Source organism: Gadus chalcogrammus, chromosome 12 (genome assembly GCF_026213295.1).
Source record: "Gadus chalcogrammus isolate NIFS_2021 chromosome 12, NIFS_Gcha_1.0, whole genome shotgun sequence".
In the NCBI taxonomy this organism is placed as follows: Eukaryota; Metazoa; Chordata; class Actinopteri; order Gadiformes; family Gadidae; genus Gadus; species Gadus chalcogrammus.
The window spans coordinates 1,055,405-1,073,551 of NC_079423.1; the positions used below are offsets into that span (position 1 = coordinate 1,055,405).

Here is an 18,147-nt window from a genome sequence, read left to right on the forward strand (position 1 = left end):
TGTCAGATTGAAATTTGCTAATTTGTCTAATAATAGTCTGCTGACACCGCCCCCTCTTATTGATGCCGTAAGTTTGCGAAGAGATGCCCTCTCTGTGATGACAACTCTCCGTGGATACGGAGGATTTCATTTCTCCACAGCCGTCAAAGTCCTCATATGCGATATGAACGACATTTTTCCAGAGTGGGCCAAGCGCGAAAAAAATTGCTTGTGTGATCCCTGTCTCTATTGTTTTGTGTGATTTGACCGGCAGTTGGTCTGCCGGAATCGTGAACGGAATCGTTCGCTTCTTCACTAGACACTGTCTAGTGAATAAGCGAACGATTCCGGTAGAATAAAGTACCCATCCTGTCAATAATCGGTGGCCGCTTCATTCCGACCTTCATAACGAGGCATAGTGTTAAGAGTAGCGTATGTGTGTGCGCGAGAATGGCAGTGTGCGTGTGTGCGTGTGTGTGTGTGCGTGTGTGTGTGTGTGTGTGTGTGTGTGAGATTGACGTCAGCGAGTGAGTGGACGAGCGAGGAGAGCGAGCGGTAGCGCGTGTCTGTTTTTTTTTTGTGAAATGGCAGCTTCATTTTTCCTTTTCTTTTCTGCAATACAGTGCCAAATCAATATTATTTTGATGATATGAGACAATAGCTTTCCTTTACAGTAGGCCTAACTTTATCGCTAGAAAAAGTTTCCCCCTTGTCGCCTGAGACGTAGGTCAAGGAGTGGAGGAGTGACACAATTACGGTAGGTCTAACGTTACAACCTCTGTATAGCTTGTTAGTGTACTTATTCATTATCGCTTCATAGTTAGCAGGAGACATAATTATGAAGGGACAATGAATCGGTACACTGATTTTCATACTGACAAGATTAATAGGCTATGCTCAGTTTATTAAATAGCCTTAGGTTGGACGTAGGCAATTAATAAACTTAGCGTAGCCTATTCATCTGTCAGTATGAAACGCGACTTGCCCATTCATGATCGGAAGAACGCGTATCGACCACCGTTACTGTAAAATATGCACGAATATATGTCCATTTAAACTCGATTTTGGTAAAATGTGAACTATACCATCACACTGGCAATATTACGACTACATTTAAAGATGACATACCAAGTATGACAACGCTACGTTCAACTGCTTTGAAATTAGGGTGTTTTTTTCATTTCCTGAAAAGTAACCGTTTTGGATGTACGCGAGTTTCATCGGACAGCGACGATATATATATATATTTTTTAAGAATATCGAATATTGATATATTTTAGCTTTAATGTAAAGTGCTGGATGCATACTTTTTTTACTTTCACAACTGTTTTTGAATTTAATTTTAAGGGACACACTCGTCACGGTCACGCTTAAGCTGCGAGGGGCTGAGCGGGAGTTATTGGAAATTATGCAATATTAACTGAAACGGAACCACCCCCTTTATAGGCCTATATACAACAACCATGGCGACCCGACATTACGTCTTTTTGTGTGATACTGCACGTAGAGAAAGGCAGGAGCTGTTGACAAGTCTACAAAATATTTTAGCTACTACTTCCATGTCTGCAGCTCTTCCACAGATATCTCTTCCGCAGGCATTTTCCAGCCAGTCCTTATGAACAAAAGTAGCCAGCTGTGGAACGAGATAACAAACATCGTCACTGTTTACCTTTGTAAGGACATGCTTCCCTTTCAAAATGTCGATGGAAAGGGCTTTAAAAAGATGGTCAAAACCCTTGATCCCAGGTACGCGTTACCTGCCCACACACACCAACCAAATTGAGATGCCCAAACTACAACTCTACTGTCTATGCCCCATATCATACTGTGATATACATTTTAGTCCATACCTTACTACCCTACTCTGCGCTTCTCATTCAGCTGTCACTTCAGTTGTTTCCAACCATTTACAATTTTTTAAATGGTGTGCATGTTTACATTGTTTACTCAATTTACTCTTTTGAACTCTGTTCAAATCCCTTCACTTGTTTTAAGCCATTTAACTTTAATTTCTTTAAATCTTAAGCTATGTGGCTTTATTAGGGCTGTAACGATACACCAACTCAAGATTCGGTTTGTATCACGATTTTTGACCCACGGTTCGATACATCCCAAGATTTCATCAACACTTGTATAACAATTAACTTAATGTAACATTTATTAACAAATAATTTGGAACACTGAACAGTTTTGAACAGAAAGAATACTATTAAAGTATAGCTAAATTAATTAATAAATAACCAAAGATTGTAGTTGGAGGTTGCTTGCAGGTAGGCAAAAACCCTCAACTACCGTTAGTTTGGTTGGTTTAGTCAAATATCCTATTAGCGCTTCTTATAAGGCTATGTAGCTTAAATAATGACAATCAGCCCGTATAGAATGCAACATGTTTAATAGCCTAACTTTCAATAGATGGGAAAAAACATAAACGTCCAACATGAACGTCGCAATAACAAGGCATAGTGTTACGAGTAACGTAGGCCTATGTGTGTGTGCGCGAGAGTGCTAGTGTGCGTATTGGGTATGGGCATTCGATTAGGTTGTCTTAGTCAATCGTCGGGAGAATTAACGTTCAATTAGTCGATTAATCGTTAATATTTTACATTAAAATTAAATAAAAATTATATTCAAAATGAAATAAATACAAATACAGCGTGTTTTCCTCATTGGGATCTTTATTATTAGATAAACAACTCAGTTAAACCAGATCCGTTCAATAGTTATGCGCTACTCTGCTCTAAGCAACGGAGCATGCGGCTTGAAGCCGGTGCTCATAAACATAACTAAAAACAAACACAACCCTAGTTTCTTCCCAAAATAATAATAATAATATCAAAAAAACAATCATATTATAACTTAACCAACCAGTCTACGGATTTTTGTTGAGAAAGATGAGCATGTTGACATGCTCTGGGGTCAGACGCGACCGCAGCCTGGTGACCGTCAGTCCAGCCGCCGAAAACACCCGCTCTGAGGGGACCGACGTTGCCGTGATGCACAAATACCTCCGTGCTAACTTGGCAAGGCGGGGGAACAACTTTCCACAATCCAGGGGCTCAGAAAGTTCTTTATTTCTGCTTCGATGCTAACCTCGCCTTGAGTGGTAGGCCTATAGTGCTCCCCAAGAAGTCATTTTTTATATCATAATGGTCCTACACCCGACTTCGCCGTGGCCTTGTCCGCTTCATGATTACATCGCCGTGTTCCAATATCCATACCATCCGTACTTACTAGTCTAAGTTTGAGTACGTAGGGCGTTCCCGATTCAGATCGGGCGAAAATAAGTGTACTCAAAACGGTCAAATCGCGAAGTGTGTGGCGATGTACACTTTTCGTACTCAACGGCAGCCATCTTAGCTACGTAGCGGAAGAGAGCGGAGCCAGGCTGAGCCATAGTCGGCGCATTTTCCACATAGCCTGCATTAATAGTAATTTTGTAGTTTTTATAGTTTTTATAGCTGCTAGGCGTAAAGGGTTCACCGTTCAAAGCAGGATGTTTATTGAGGGGTAGGAGCCGAAAATTTAAATATTGCCCCCCTGTGGTAAAATGTTGAATTGCACACTGCATTCGTTTAATCGATGAAAGATGTACGTAATCAACGAAATTCTTAACGATCAGTGTGTGTGTGTGTGTGTGTGTGTGTGTGTGTGTGTGTGTGTGTGTGTGTGTGTGTGTGTGTGTGTGTGTGTGTGTGTGTGTGTGTGTGTGTGTGTGTGTGTGTGTGTGTGTGTGTGTGTGTGTGTGTGTGTGTGTCGTCAGCGAGCGAAGAGAGCGAGCGGTAGCGTGTGAAGAAGCGAACGAGTCTGGTAGAATAAAGTAGCCATCCTGTCAATAATCCGTGGCCGCTTCATTCCGACCTATAAGCAGACAAACTGCCGGTCAAATCACACAAAACAAGAGACGGGGATCACACAGGCAATTTTTTTCGTGCTTGGCCAACTCTGGATAAATGTCGTTCATATCGCATATGAGGACTTCGACGGCTGTGGAGAAATGCAATCCTCCGTAGCCACGGAGAGCTGTCATCACGGAGAGGGCATCTCGTCGCATACTTGCGGCATCGATTAGAGGGGGCGGTGTCAGCAGACTTATTTAGACAAATTATTAGCAAATTTCAATCTGACAATTTGACCGGAGGGTTAGAAAGGGCGACTCTCAAAGCCACGAACCTGTCTCGCGATGTGAGAAGGCAGATCGCCTTCTCACATCGCGAGACAGGTTCGTGGCTTTGAGAGTCGCGATTTCGGTTTCAAGACGCGTATCGTTACAGCCCTAGGCTTTATTGAAACATATTTTCAAACTCACCTTGCACTAAAGCACTCACTGTATTTTCTGCCGGAAATGCATTTTCTAGTTGTAATTCCAACCGGGTCTCACAGGAATCGTGTAATGACTACGGACGCTTAACTCGAAATCCGTGGCCACATTGTGGTGGTATTTCTAATAACAACTTATCTAATTCACTTCAACTAGCTATAAGCAAAGAGGAATCGGAGAGTCCAGGTCAAGTATAGATGGAGAGTTTATTGCCCCCCGCAAACGAGAGACAACAAAGCCGAATGGTATTCGCGAATACACACTGCTGAATGAATCCCGGACAGCTCCTTATATCCCCAATCCTTTACACAATACAAAGTTGGACTTTCATCAAATATTGATGTGCATAGAATGTTTTTCTGGGTCATACTGTGTGGATGTCAGCATATTCTCATGTCTTCTGGATCCCAATGTGACCTTAGAACATATATTATCCTTATACAAACAGATGATGATGGAACTGAATGGCTCAGGTGATCTTCATGTATTGGTGCGCAGGATACAGGTGGGGGGTTTTGGACAAGGTCATAGATGTTGCTCCTGTTGGCTGAAATCAAGCCTTGTAGATCATGAGGCCGGCTCACAAGAAGAGGTTACTAGCACATTTCGTGAGCCTCCACCTGGTGTTTGAGATATCACAGTCCAATGTTCGTCCCTCCTTGGCAAGGGCATATGTTCCCAACCGTCCAGTAGGATTGGGTCCTCATTTGTGCTCACAGGTTCAACTGGATCTCCATGTACTCTTGGATGACACCTGGTGCTCCTTTAGCGCTCACTGCTCACAGGCTCTCCATCCGTCCTGAGAAGGGGTTATTAATTCCAGAGTTCTCTGCCAACTCTAATCTGAGGCACTATAATCCTTCCGGCGCCCTGGCCACCGACCCATCCGGAGCTGTGTTGTTGGGGATAAAAGCACAACATGTCGCCCCTATCATCCCACACACCCCTCTTGGTTCTGCCAATGCATAACCAAGACTAGCTTAATTTGATAGATCATTCGGGAGATGGCATCTAATTGTTCTGATAGTCCTTCTGCTGTATCCATGGTAAATTTGACAAAACGTTGCTGACTTTATATAGATTATACAATCAATATTTTTGTGAATGGTTGAACACAAAAACAGAATTCATTCAAACCCCTGCCACTATTTAATTGCATCATGTGGCTGTTACTCCTTGCTTGGCGGAGGTAGTTTGTAGGCTCCGGTGTGTCTGCATCTGGCTCTGGAACTTTGCGTTTCTATTGTAGAAATACAAACTCATGTGCAGCAGTTAGTTGTTCAAAAACATATTTTTAATTGTTCTAATGGAAGTCCCTTATGGGGCCCTTGAAATGTAAATGAAAGCATGAATCTAACCGTAAGCATTATGTGCAAAGTTAGCTGTGTCATTCTATTTAGCTTGTATGTGATAACTCAGTATTGCTATAGATATTGATTGATGTCTAATTGATATCTCTCAGAGAGATGTAAGGTACTCACCTTGCTTCTGGAAACATTGGACCCGAAATTTGTATGTGTTTTAAATATGTTTGTATCATAATTGATAATGCCTCAGTTGCATTCCTTCTTAAATTGTGTGTGTGTGTGTGTGTGTGTGTGTGTGTGTGTGTGTGTGTGTGTGTGTGTGTGTGTGTGTGTGTGTGTGTGTGTGTGTGTGTGTGTGTGTGTGTGTGTGTGTGTGTGTGTGTGTGTGTGTGAATTGCATCTAACCAATTCTATTTAGTGCTTGAATAAGTGTTTGCTGAATATACGCTGGCCCATTGTCTGAACTTATCTCTGATTGAATTTCAAACCTTGGCATGACTTTTCCAGTCAGAAACTTGATTACTGTAGCTGCACTTTGGTCTTTTGATGGGACTGCTTCTACCCATCGGCTGAACCTGTCAAGGATAACTAACATGCACAACATGTCAACATAGTTCATGACCAAATATCAAAATGGTCCTTCAGGTGTGGGAATGTGTCCCAATGTAGAAGTGATTTTTTTTCTTACATTGTTTTTTGCACATAATTCATACTCATTTTGTTGGTTATCAATTATTGTTTGCAATTATGGTGAAGAAAAAACCTTGTTTTCTAAATCCCCTCAACACTCCTCAACACCTCCCCCCTTGCGCAATGGTCAAAACTATGCGCACTTAAATGATAAGCAAACCTAACAATGCCGTTGGTGGAACCAACGTTGGAACTCCTAACCTTAACCATCCGTAAACTAAAACCAATCTATTGGGAAGGGAAATCGAAGCCAGTATATCCAAAACCAAAGGTTGATATTCGTGGGTTTTACCATCAGCCGCCTTGAAACCACGCCGTTACCAAGTCATGCACTAAACCGAAAAGATTTCATGCCTCAGCAGGCCTCCATACCTCAACTGTCGAATAAAACGCAACATGCCCTGTCCCAATACCACCACCTCTGCTGCTGGGGCTGCCATATCTGACTCCTGTTCCCCCTCCACCTTTGACCAGCCGGCTCCTCCTATGATGGTTACAGTTTGTCACTTCATGATCAAGTGAGCCAGTGCTCACAGTGACTGCCAAGTAATCGTGACTGTACCTGTTTTAGGTTGTCCCGGTCTTCAAGGTGGGATCTTACCCGTCGTTGGCTAACCAGCCTTCCATACTGGCTTAGTGCAGGATGCCGTGCCTGGGATACAATCAATTCCCACCCATAAGGTGGTTTTGACCGCAAAGTGGAGGGATGGAGATAGAGTCTTCAATCACAATTGCCCATGCAGCCAAGGCAGTGCGTAATGGACACACCAGAGCAGCTACAACAACAACTAAAATTTGACCCTGTGTGTGCGGGGGGTATAAGATGGGGTGAATCTAAAGGTAATTCATCAGAGTTAAAAGTATCATATTATCAAATGTTAATATTCTATAAAAGTGTTGCAGCAGCAGTCATGGCATTTGAAAGGTAAACCCACCACTTCTGAATGTAAATTGAGACCTAGCATGTAGGATCCCTTCCTAGCAGATGTAGCGTTAATCCACCTATTGTCCTTAACTAAGGAGATGTGAAAATAAAACAAAAAATCACAATATTAAAACTTGCATTTTCAATATTAGGCGATTCACTTCTGTGTTAACCGTTACTCATAATCATAATTCCCTTTATAATTCCACCCGATTGTCCTATACTCACTATTTAAATTGGGCGATCTAATCTTATTATATTCTACCTGTTTGCATGTTTTGTCTGAAGTAAGCTTTTGGTACCCCTTCGTGTATTCCATCACTCTTAAGTAGGAGAGGATTCTCCCCTGCCTCTGTGGCCCTAACACACACGCGAGAGCAGTCTCAAACACACACCCTTTTTTATTGTATTTTACTAGATAATGTCATTTTAAATGACATTTGTCATTGTGGACAACATGAATTCATAAATTTGATTAATATTTTATCTTACTCATTCAGTCTAATTTTTAAGTATTGCCGATTATTATTTCTAGATTGTACGACCACTTTTAATAAATGTCCATTATCATCGTAATTCCTTAGGAAATATTTTATTTGTGTTGTTATCTTGGCACCTAGACCTCGTCAGGTCCAAACACCAAAACAACATCCACCTATCCACTGCGGAGTCCAAGGTTTGGGTAAGCTGAGCTCCTCTTCTGAGGAGTGCAACTGTGTTTACCCTGAATTCTTATAATAAGAATCCCCAGCGCTGGTAGCCCCCTGGACTTCTGTGGACGAGCGGTGTGCATGTTATTGATAACATTAAACGCTAATTGTTCATTTTATGGAGTCTAGATAATTACCCTAAAACCTGTGATTATCATGTAGCTCTAATACTTCGATACTGGGCTCTCCATTGATTTTTCACCTCTGGGTTGGGCCCTACCATCTCTCTCTGTGTCCTTTACATTAAACTCATCACATCCAGAATCCTCTCAATCCTCTCCCTTACCCAACATGCTGTATCCCTCTGAACCAACACAGTGTTTCACCAATTGCCCTGTGTACCAAGATCTATTGATTCATATCACATGGTACCACGACGCTATGGAGAGTCTCAAAGGTTGTCGCGACACACAGAACCACAGAGTCACCGATCCCAGTGGTGGTTCTATGATTTTCCTAAAACAGGGGCCATTAAGGGGCCACAGGTTATATCGAAGGACCAAGTAGTACAGAGTACATTCAATCACAAATGTAATCTATTCAGCACAATGCAAATCCTCTCTCTCTCTCACTCACTCACTCACTCACTCACTCACTCACTCACTCACTCACTCACTCACTCACTCACTCACTCACTCACTCACTCACTCACTCACTCACTCACTCACTCACTCACTCACTCACTCACCTACGCAAGTGTAAGTGGCTCCAGTGTAGGCCATCATTGGTGGGCCTCCCCCTGTGGATTCTCTGGGCACCCCTAGTATCCCTATCCCATAAAGGGACCCGCCTGTCCCTGGTTGCCGTTACCTTGTGCTCGCTGTGGTGGAAAGGGGTTAATTAAACAATTTTTCTTACTATGTCCTTCCTGGTTGCACCCATAACATATTAAAGGATCTCTGCGTTGTCCTTGAGATCCTTGTTGTTGATTGTTTCTAAACTGACCTTGGGGCCCCTCATTCTGATTCTGCCTATTTTTATTTGTGGGGTTCCCATAATTATGGATGTGAACATGTGTAACGGGTGGATTAGGTGACTGTTGGCTCTGAGGCTGTTCTATTGGGGGAGAGAATGCCTGCTGTCCATTGATTAGAATAGCATAATTTCCTGGGAGAGCGTCGGGTGCCTTTCTTTCTCTATGTGATCTCCTTGGTTTTTCGAGTGCCAGGGGGCCTTGTAATGCTGTACTACAGCAAGGCTCCTCTGGCCCTTGATCCGCACGGGAACTCTCTCCCTGTTTCTTGTTCCGATTTCTTAATTTCCTCCTAGCTTTTTTACTAATGGGCTTCACCAAAATCTCTTCGTCCACATGCCTATTATCATTATCCTCATCCTCACTTTCGCTAGATCTAGTTTCAGCATCGTCACACTCTTCTCTTGCATTTCTAATCCCCTCATAACAGTCCATGTGTATGGGTGCGCCCCTCCTTCCCTGTGTGTTATATTGCTTATCCTCCTCATCTAGTGTGACCTCCCCTTTAATTGCTACCATGCCTTTTAACAATGGATAGACTGACACTGGTTTGTATAGCGGTGGCTCAACCTTCAGAGGCAATGGTTGAGCCTTTTTGTTCTTAGCTATATTTCTCCCGCCACTCTCTGTAATGTTCGACATCTCTCTCCTTCCTCTAGGAACAAAGCTAGTACTAACTTTTCCCTGTCCCTCTTCGCCAAGGCCGTTTTACCACTTCTGTTATCTATGTAATTCCTTATCACTACCGCCATGTCCCTATACATTATTGGATCAAAAGTCCCTCCCATGGGCCATATAGTGCCCGGTCCTTCTGTCCTTTCTTCCCATTTCTCAGATCTTTTTCATCTCACCTTTGAGAAATAGACGGTCTCTACTCAAAATCTCCGCAGCCGTCGGTACTATATTCATATTCTCTCTAGGTGTATAAACACTATTTTTAATACAATTTATTTGAGTTTATTCAACTCGTTAGACAAATTATTTTATTATCTCTAAGCTATAAATGTGCACTCCTCCCGTGCGTTGCTCTCTCTGTCGATTGGGACGTGCGTCCCAGCTGTTTTTAGATCTACTCTGCTCCTTGGCCCCCACCCTTTCTGGCCACAGGCTAAGAGAACACACCCCTAGATAAGGTTTCGCCCACTTGTTCCAGACAAGTTATTTATTCTCTGACTGTCTTATTAATGACAGGATAAACTAAAAACAAAACGGATTGTAAAAGCCTCCGAGGTAACTTAATCCTACACAATTTAAATACAGAAGGAAACAGTTTATACAACGTTCAATAGTGTATCGAAAAAAAACGGCCGAATTTGTTTGCACAAGATATTGACTGGAACTCACTCACTCGTGCCACATGGCAAATAACATCTAGGCTAAAGGTGATCAGCTGTTTTCCACTATTAAAGTATCTATGATATCTAGGCCTAATAATAATCATAGTTTAACATAAAATGTAAGGTTCATTTCTACCACAACATCACGGAAACACGCCGATCCCCGTTTCAACGAGCGAGTCGACCACGGGGATTAATTCAAAACCCGTGGTGGTCTCACTGAAACACTTAAATTGTCCTTGATGTGTCCACGGAAGTTGCTCCAATGCAAGTAAATGACACTGATATTCCGTGGCACACACACGCAGATTCCCGTTTCAATCTGTGTGTGTGCCAAAGTTGACCACGGCGGGGGCTTGACTCAAAATCCGTGCTGGTCTGACGGAATCACTTAAACACATTCTCACTCCGAACGCGTCGATTTTTGACGAACGGTCAGTGACTTTGGCTTCAGTTTCTGACGCAAAAGGGTACTCTTGTGCTTCTTTTTTCGACGCAGGGGGTTTTCCACTCATTGCAATGTAATCCCTCCACGGCAATATATGAAGCTATGAGCATTCATCCCATTGGCTAACGGAAGAGCCGATGGCTGCACATAGAGACGCTATGAGCATTCATCCCATTGGCTAACGGAGGACCATGTGCTTCTTTTTTCGACGCAGGGGGTTTTCCACTCATTGCGATGTAATCCCTCCACGGCAATATATGAAGCTATGAGCATTCATCCCATTGGCTAACGGAAGACCCGGTGGCTGCACATTAACGGCGAAGTTAGTGAAATCTGTGACATTCCTCAACACAACTACACCAACGTGTCCTTGTTAATTACAAAACATGTATGGGTTAAGTTTATGGGCATCAGTTGTCCTGTTTTGTGTTTTGATTGAGAGAAACAATCGTTTTTTTGATCAGTGTTGGGTAGCTGAGGTCGTTGCTATAGAGGCCACGTCCGTGCTCTTTTTTTGACAACTGATAGAGCAACCCTTTCTCATCAAAATGACGTTCCCAGAGAACTATTCGGCATTCTCAATTACGTTTGTCTAAAAAACGTATTTTGTCCGTACAATACGTTTTATTGAACATATTGTAAAGACCACGCCGGTGACATAACAATGTTGAGTCATTGGTAATTGAAGGAACTTTTAATGAACCAAAACCAGGTCACTGAAACCCGTAACCAACGGCAGAAATCCCACCCAAAACATACCCCGGCAACCCCCAACGCGGTCTCACTCACGTGCAGGCCCCCACCCTTGTGTTCTTCCAAGGCCCTCCCCCAGCTGACCTAATGATTCGCCCCCACACTGATTGACAAGAAGAACATTACAATACATGCACACAGAACAACTGGCATAACGGACAACGAATTACAATGCAACACATGACACACAAACTATTTAACTGTCCCAGGGTCGCTACAATATCGTAAATACGAATTCGTTCTCAGCCTATTTTTGCCATTTATTTACCGTGTTACTATGGCAGAATAAAGAATAAATTCATGCATTATCATTCAACTTGAACATGTGTTTTTACAGTATAGAGTGGTGGAGAGGGATGAAGGCAAACCCGGAAGTGAGCGTCGCCCTCGGTTCCCTTGACAAAAAGCCAACGGGTTTTCCATTGGATTTTGGATTATTGCAGAAAAATCCTCTACTCCTCAAAAACGGAAAATAAATAAATAAATAAAAATAACCGTGCTCCAAAGAACGAAGTGTAAACCAATGCATTCTGAATGGGAGTGTTTCTCCGATTTTTCCATGCTACACAACGAAATGTAAACCCATGCAAATAAAGACTTCATGGTCATAATAATTTAAATATCATTAATCTACTACTGAGTGTGTAGGGAGGTATTCTATTTTTTTCAACGGGGCTGAATCCAGTCACTTGACCGTCATGGTTGCTATGGTGGTTGCTATCGACCGCCCCCTCTAATACTCGTGGCTCTAAAAACCACAAGGCAAAGGAGCTGCCGTCAATTGGGTTGTTTTTGTCGTAAACTAGGGTCCGATGCTTGAAAAATAGACAGATATTCCAAGGTATCCTTAAAAAGCAGCTTGGATGTGTTTATTTTCTGCAGTTTAGACTTCTTCTATAACTAATTTTTGAAAGCAAAACAGCAAGCTCATTGATTTAACGAGGGAGGGTTATTTGAAACAATTTATTAAATAAATATTTGTGAGAGGTCATTCCTTCTCCTGATTTTACTTCCTATTTATGTCTAGGGTAAACCCCTACTGTCCACAAGCATCCCCCCCTCCCCATATGGATTTGGAGAATTGTTGCCACGTCCCAGTGGTGGAGGTATCATATATATATATGAAAGAGGGCCTTCAATTATAGCCTACTACAATGATCAATTAGGAGGCCGAAGCCCTAAAGGAAGTGATGCGCAGCTTGCCCATGCGCAGCTTGTTTGGTCATGTGACATTGTCAGTGACGCAGCCAGAGACGCACGGAGAGGCAGTACAGGAGTGTTTGTCACTTTAACTGAAAAGAATCAATGTCGGCGGTAGGATGTTTTTTACGGTCTCAAATGAAGGTACTCGAATTGCAATATGCAGTACTTGCAAAGCCGAAGTAATGTGCGGAGGATGCCGTGTCAAATCATTATATACATTATCGTAGCGAAATACAGTTTCTGTTGTGTTTTATTTGGCGTTCCGTAATCCCGGAAATCCACGGAAACCGGAACCGGAAGCGGATATGTTTATATTTGGTTGTAGTCTTTTCGCTCGGTTCTCCGGATCAACAGTAGGGCTAGAACCGAGTGAAAAGACTACAACCAACCTCCCTTGATATATTTGATTTAGCCTATTTCACAGATTTGAGTTGAAATTGACTTAAACTTGAAACACTTTTTGTAATTTATTAGACAAGTGTCTGGTTTCCATGAATATTGGCAAATTTGATTTTAAGTTATAAAACCTTATCAAGACATTTTGATTTGTGATGGTTATTGTGATTTATGATCCAAACTTTTTCATAGATGCAAGTTGTAAAAGTAGCCTAAAACTAACACTGTTAGTAACTTGTGTTTGTTATGGATGCCCTGTAACTTGTTGAAGAAACAATGTATTTCGAAGTTTTGGTAAATAAAGAAAGAAATAACTTTTTCATATTCAGTGTTTACATGTTCTTCAGTATACAAAATCATCATAGAAACTTGTTTTTATACCAATATCGATATCGGTAAATATCGGTTATCGGCCGTAACAGCAATTTTAATATCGGATATCGGTATCGGTCAGAATTTTCATATCGGTGCATCCCTAATTTTTCTGCAATAATCCAAAATCCAATGGAAAACCCGTTGGCTTTTTGTCTTTTTTTTTCAATTACTAATGACTCAACATCGTTATGTCACCGGCGAGGTCATTACAATATGTTCAATAAAACGTATTGTAGGCCTACGGACAAAATATGTTTTTTAGACAAACGTAATTGAGAATGCCGAATAGTTCTCTGGGAACGTAATTTTGATGACAAAGGGTTGCTCTATCAGTAGTCAAAAAAAGCGCACGGACGTGGCCTCTATAGCAACGACCTCAGCTACCCAACACTGATCAAAAAAACGATTGTTTCTCTCAATCAAAACACAAAACAGGACAACTGATGCCCATAAACTTAACCCATACATGTTTTGTAATTAACAAGGACACGTTGGTGTAGTTGTGTTGAGGAATGTCACAGATTTCACTAACTTCGCCGTTAATGCGCAGCCACCGGGTCTTCCGTTAGCCAATGGGATGAATGCTCATAGCTTCATATATTGCCGTGGAGGGATTACATCGCAATGAGTGGAAAACCCCCTGCGTCGAAAAAAGAAGCACATGGTCCTCCGTTAGCCAATGGGATGAATGCTCATAGCGTCTCTATGTGCAGCCATCGGCTCTTCCGTTAGCCAATGGGATGAATGCTCATAGCTTCATATATTGCCGTGGAGGGATTACATTGCAATGAGTGGAAAACCCCCTGCGTCGAAAAAAGAAGCGCAAGGTCCACCGTTAGCCAATGGGATGAATGCTCATAGCGTCTCTATGCGCAGCCGTCGGTTCCCCCGTGAAGGGGTTACATTGTAACGAGTTGAAAACCCCATGCGTCAAAAAAGCACAAGGGTACCCTTTTGCGTCAGAAACTGAAGCCAAAGTCACTGACCGTTCGTCAAAAATCGACGCGTTCGGAGTGAGAATGTGTTTAAGTGATTCCGTCAGACCAGCACGGATTTTGAGTCAAGCCCCCCCCGTGGTCAACTTTGGCACACACACAGATTGAAACGGGAATCTGTGTGTGTGTGCCACGGAATATCAGTGTCATTTACTTGCATTGGAGCAACTTCCGTGGACACATCAAGGACAATTTAAGTGTTTCAGTGAGACCACCACGGGTTTTGAATTAATCCCCGTGGTCGACTCGCTCGTTGAAACGGGGATCCGTGTGAGCCAAGGAACATCAGTGTCATTAACTTGCATTGGAGAGAATTCCGTGGCCACATCACGGAAATTGGCGTGTTTCCGTGATGTGGCCACGGATTTCGAGTTAAGCGTCCGTAGTCATTACACAAATTCCTGTGAGACCAGGTTGCTTTTGAAAGCAGCCGGACTTGCTCCGGTGACGGTAGTTGGCCTAGCCACCTAAACAGGTCTGTTTAGGTGGCTATAGAGCATTGCTGTGTTCCAATATCAATACTATCCGCAGACATTATACTTAGTTTGAGTACGTAGTGCGTTGCAATTAAGATCAGGGTGATAGGAAGTGTAGTGAAAGGACCCGGATGGTATACTCAAAACGGTCAAAGAAAATGTGGATTGATGTACGCTTTTCGTGCTCTACGGCAGCCATCTTAGCTACGTAGCTGAAGAGGCGGAGCCAGGCTGAGCCAACGTCGGCGCATTTTCTTTAATAGGTCCATGCATTTTCCACATATCCTGCATTAATGGAGTAATTTTGTAGTTTTAATAGCTTTTTATAACTACTATGGGTAAAGAGTTCACCGTTCAAAGCGGGATGTTTAATGCGGGGAAGGAGCCGCGGTGGAAGTTGCGATCGTAGTTTCCGGTTAGTGCACCACAGAGGCGGGGCCCGGATTCACAAAGCATTCTTAAGAAGTAAAAAGTTCTTAAGTAGCACTTTTTTCTTAACTATGTTCTTTAGACAAAATTTAAGAAGATTTGATATTCTTGAAGAATTTCTTAGTTTTCTCTAAACTTTTTTTTTAACTTTCTTAACTTTCTTAACAAATGAGATTCTTGAATTTCTTCTCAAGTTTCTTCACAACTTTAAGAGAAGCCATTCTTAAACCATTCTTAAACCAGCTGCAGTGAAAAGGTAAGTCTTGATATGTATTTACTTCAACAACTTTGTATGACTTTTTTTTTATTATTATTTATTATGTGGTAGTCCTAGACAATGTAATTTAAGTGGGTCAGAGTATTATTATTATTATTTTTTATGTAGCCTATTACATAGAGCTTATTTTGGCAGTTGAGATATAGTTGAAATGGACATTTCAATCTGTGTGACATGTGTGCCTGTTGATTACACTACAATGTACTCTTAGTACTGGGTTCCCGCGGATCCTTAAAAAGTCTTAAATTCATAAATTGAAAAATAAGGCCTTAAATAGCATTAAAAAGTCTTAAATCCATCTTTCAAAAGTCTTAAAAATGTTTACACATGGTAAGTAGGATTTTATGATTGTAATTTGTCTCAAATCTAAAAAAGAATAGTTAACATTTTTTATATATATAAATTAGGGCTGTAACGATACGCGTATCGAAACCGAATTCGCAACACTCAAAGCATTGGCGTCAGTTTGGTTTGAAATGTGGTGGGGACAGAGACGCAATCTGGAATGCATTTTTAGAAGTGCTGGGGATGCACCTTATTTTTCTTTAACGCAGGTCATGAAAGGTTCTGAAGACGGGATACCTGTGTAGCTTACTAATTAATAAGATTTTTACAAAAAAATTATGTCTGACACGTTTTATGAAGAAAGCGTTTTCAAAAAGCATTGGACATGATGACCCACAATGTTCTGCTCCATGATGCACTCAATGTTGACGTGACATGACATGAGCTATACCAAAATAAACAAAGAGGGGCTTATTACCTACGTGTTTAAGTTCAGAAGGGGCAAACGTATACACACAGCACTACAAATGTCAAGATCGAAAAAGCTAAAAATAATTATATCTGAACGCTTTATATCACATCATGAGCTGGCTGTTCTCAATTCACAACACACATCCATCCAATCTACATGGCATCCTGACCAAAACCCATGCACTCCCCCCCCCCCCCCCCCCCCCCCCCCACACACACACAATCATTCCATAATTCAAGCAAAGCGAATGACCAAAAGTCACTTTGAGTCAACAAGAGACTGACTCCACCGACTCCACTATCGTAATCTCCACTAGTCTATACCCAACACCGTAAGAACGCTAACACTGGATAATTTAAGTTAGGCTACTTGGAGGCTATGGCTAGTAGTACTATTTCAAGTTAAAACAGCTGACCACATGAGGGCAAAAAACACAAAAGATCTCGCCAAAGTACCAGCAAATCTTAAGCAATAAATATCGCATCTTACCTTTATTAACGTGCCAGTGGTCTGCAGATGTATCCCGCGGTGTAGCCTGCGTGCCTGCTGCCTAACCACATCCATTTAGTTCAACAGGTTTTCGCTCTGACACTGTCCATCCATGGTACTAGCGGTCTGGTGCTTTTTACCTATGTATTCAGGCTAAAATTAATTGACTGTCTGATGCCTCATCATTGCATACCAGCCATAGAGTATTGGTATTAATATCTCATTCATTGTCCAAGTCAGGCTGGCACCTCATACGAAAATAATCCACAACTACGGCGCCGCAGAGGGGACATCTAGTCACAACTGAAAAAAGACGAGATAGCGATACAACCAGAGCCCGACATTTTCTGATCCTACCTAGTTAATTATACAGCAAAATGTCAAAAAGGAGTGGACAGGACATCAGAGCTTTTTTTAAAGCCAAGCAATTTAAGCTGACATGCACAGTAAGTGTGCTAGTGTCTTATGAGCTCAGCTAAATTAATATTTATTCTAGAAATATATTGTAATTCTTGAGGTTTTTTTAGCTAGCTAGCCTATACCAGCGCGACACACTGTTGGCTAGCATGCCTAGTGCTACTGGAGTGTTTTGCCCTATGTGCTTCAACGTTTAGCTTTCCTATTTAAATTCATTTTGAATTTACAACAGTACGAATGATTTATTTTATTTTCACTTCAATGACGTTTCGTTAGCAGTTTTCAGACTCCCCACTAGATGGTCGTAAATCATCCATATTATTTGTACCAAGTAACAACCATGGTACCAGGCAACCGCACACTCCAAACCAATATTTTGTCAAAAACCAATTACAATATTGATAACATATACCACAACCAACATACCGTCATAGTGGTCAAATCATTACAATAAAGGTTACAAGACTTTTGTTTGCACACCACATAAATCTCATAAAATAGAGGGCATAATCAATTGAGTTAACACATTTTTATTTATTTATAAGGAACATCAGAGCTTAATGAAAGGCAGGAACTGGTAGATGGCAATGAAGAGGTGAGTTGGCAGAAACAAGTTCCTAAAAGGAGAAAACACTGCATTTTAAAATAAATAAATAAGACGGAGCTAAATCAATTAAGTTATCAATCTTCTGTCTTTGTTTACATTTGATCAGGGAGAGGAACTAAGTCAATCAGAACTTAGTGAAGCTAATGTTGGCTATAGCTTCAATGATAGAAACTATCAAGATAAATCGTTCGCTGCCCTCGGTCAAACTACGACAAAGGAGTTTGTACAGATTGTCATCATCATGAATAAATATAGATACGTTACGTTACCTCCTCCGGACCTCCTT

At 41.7% G+C, this 18,147-nt stretch overlaps 1 protein-coding gene across 4 annotated transcripts in view; it reads left to right on the forward strand.

Moving 5' to 3' along the window:
* Window positions 1-18,147, forward strand: part of znhit6 (zinc finger HIT-type containing 6) — a 55,898-nt gene that overhangs the window by 19,409 nt on the left and 18,342 nt on the right. Inside the window, exons 6-7 of one of the 4 annotated variants that reach the window (XR_008897126.1) lie at window positions 10,902-11,009; window positions 11,778-16,542. The exons of 2 other annotated variants lie outside the window; for them this stretch is intronic. Coding sequence is in view for 1 of the 2 variants with exons in the window: in XM_056604426.1 (XP_056460401.1) it covers window positions 10,902-10,956 (55 nt within the window). In the remaining variant the exon portion in view is untranslated. Of the gene's footprint in view, window positions 1-10,901; window positions 11,262-11,777; window positions 16,543-18,147 lie in introns of those variants that run through there. One more of the 4 variants, XM_056604426.1, reaches the window with a different exon arrangement.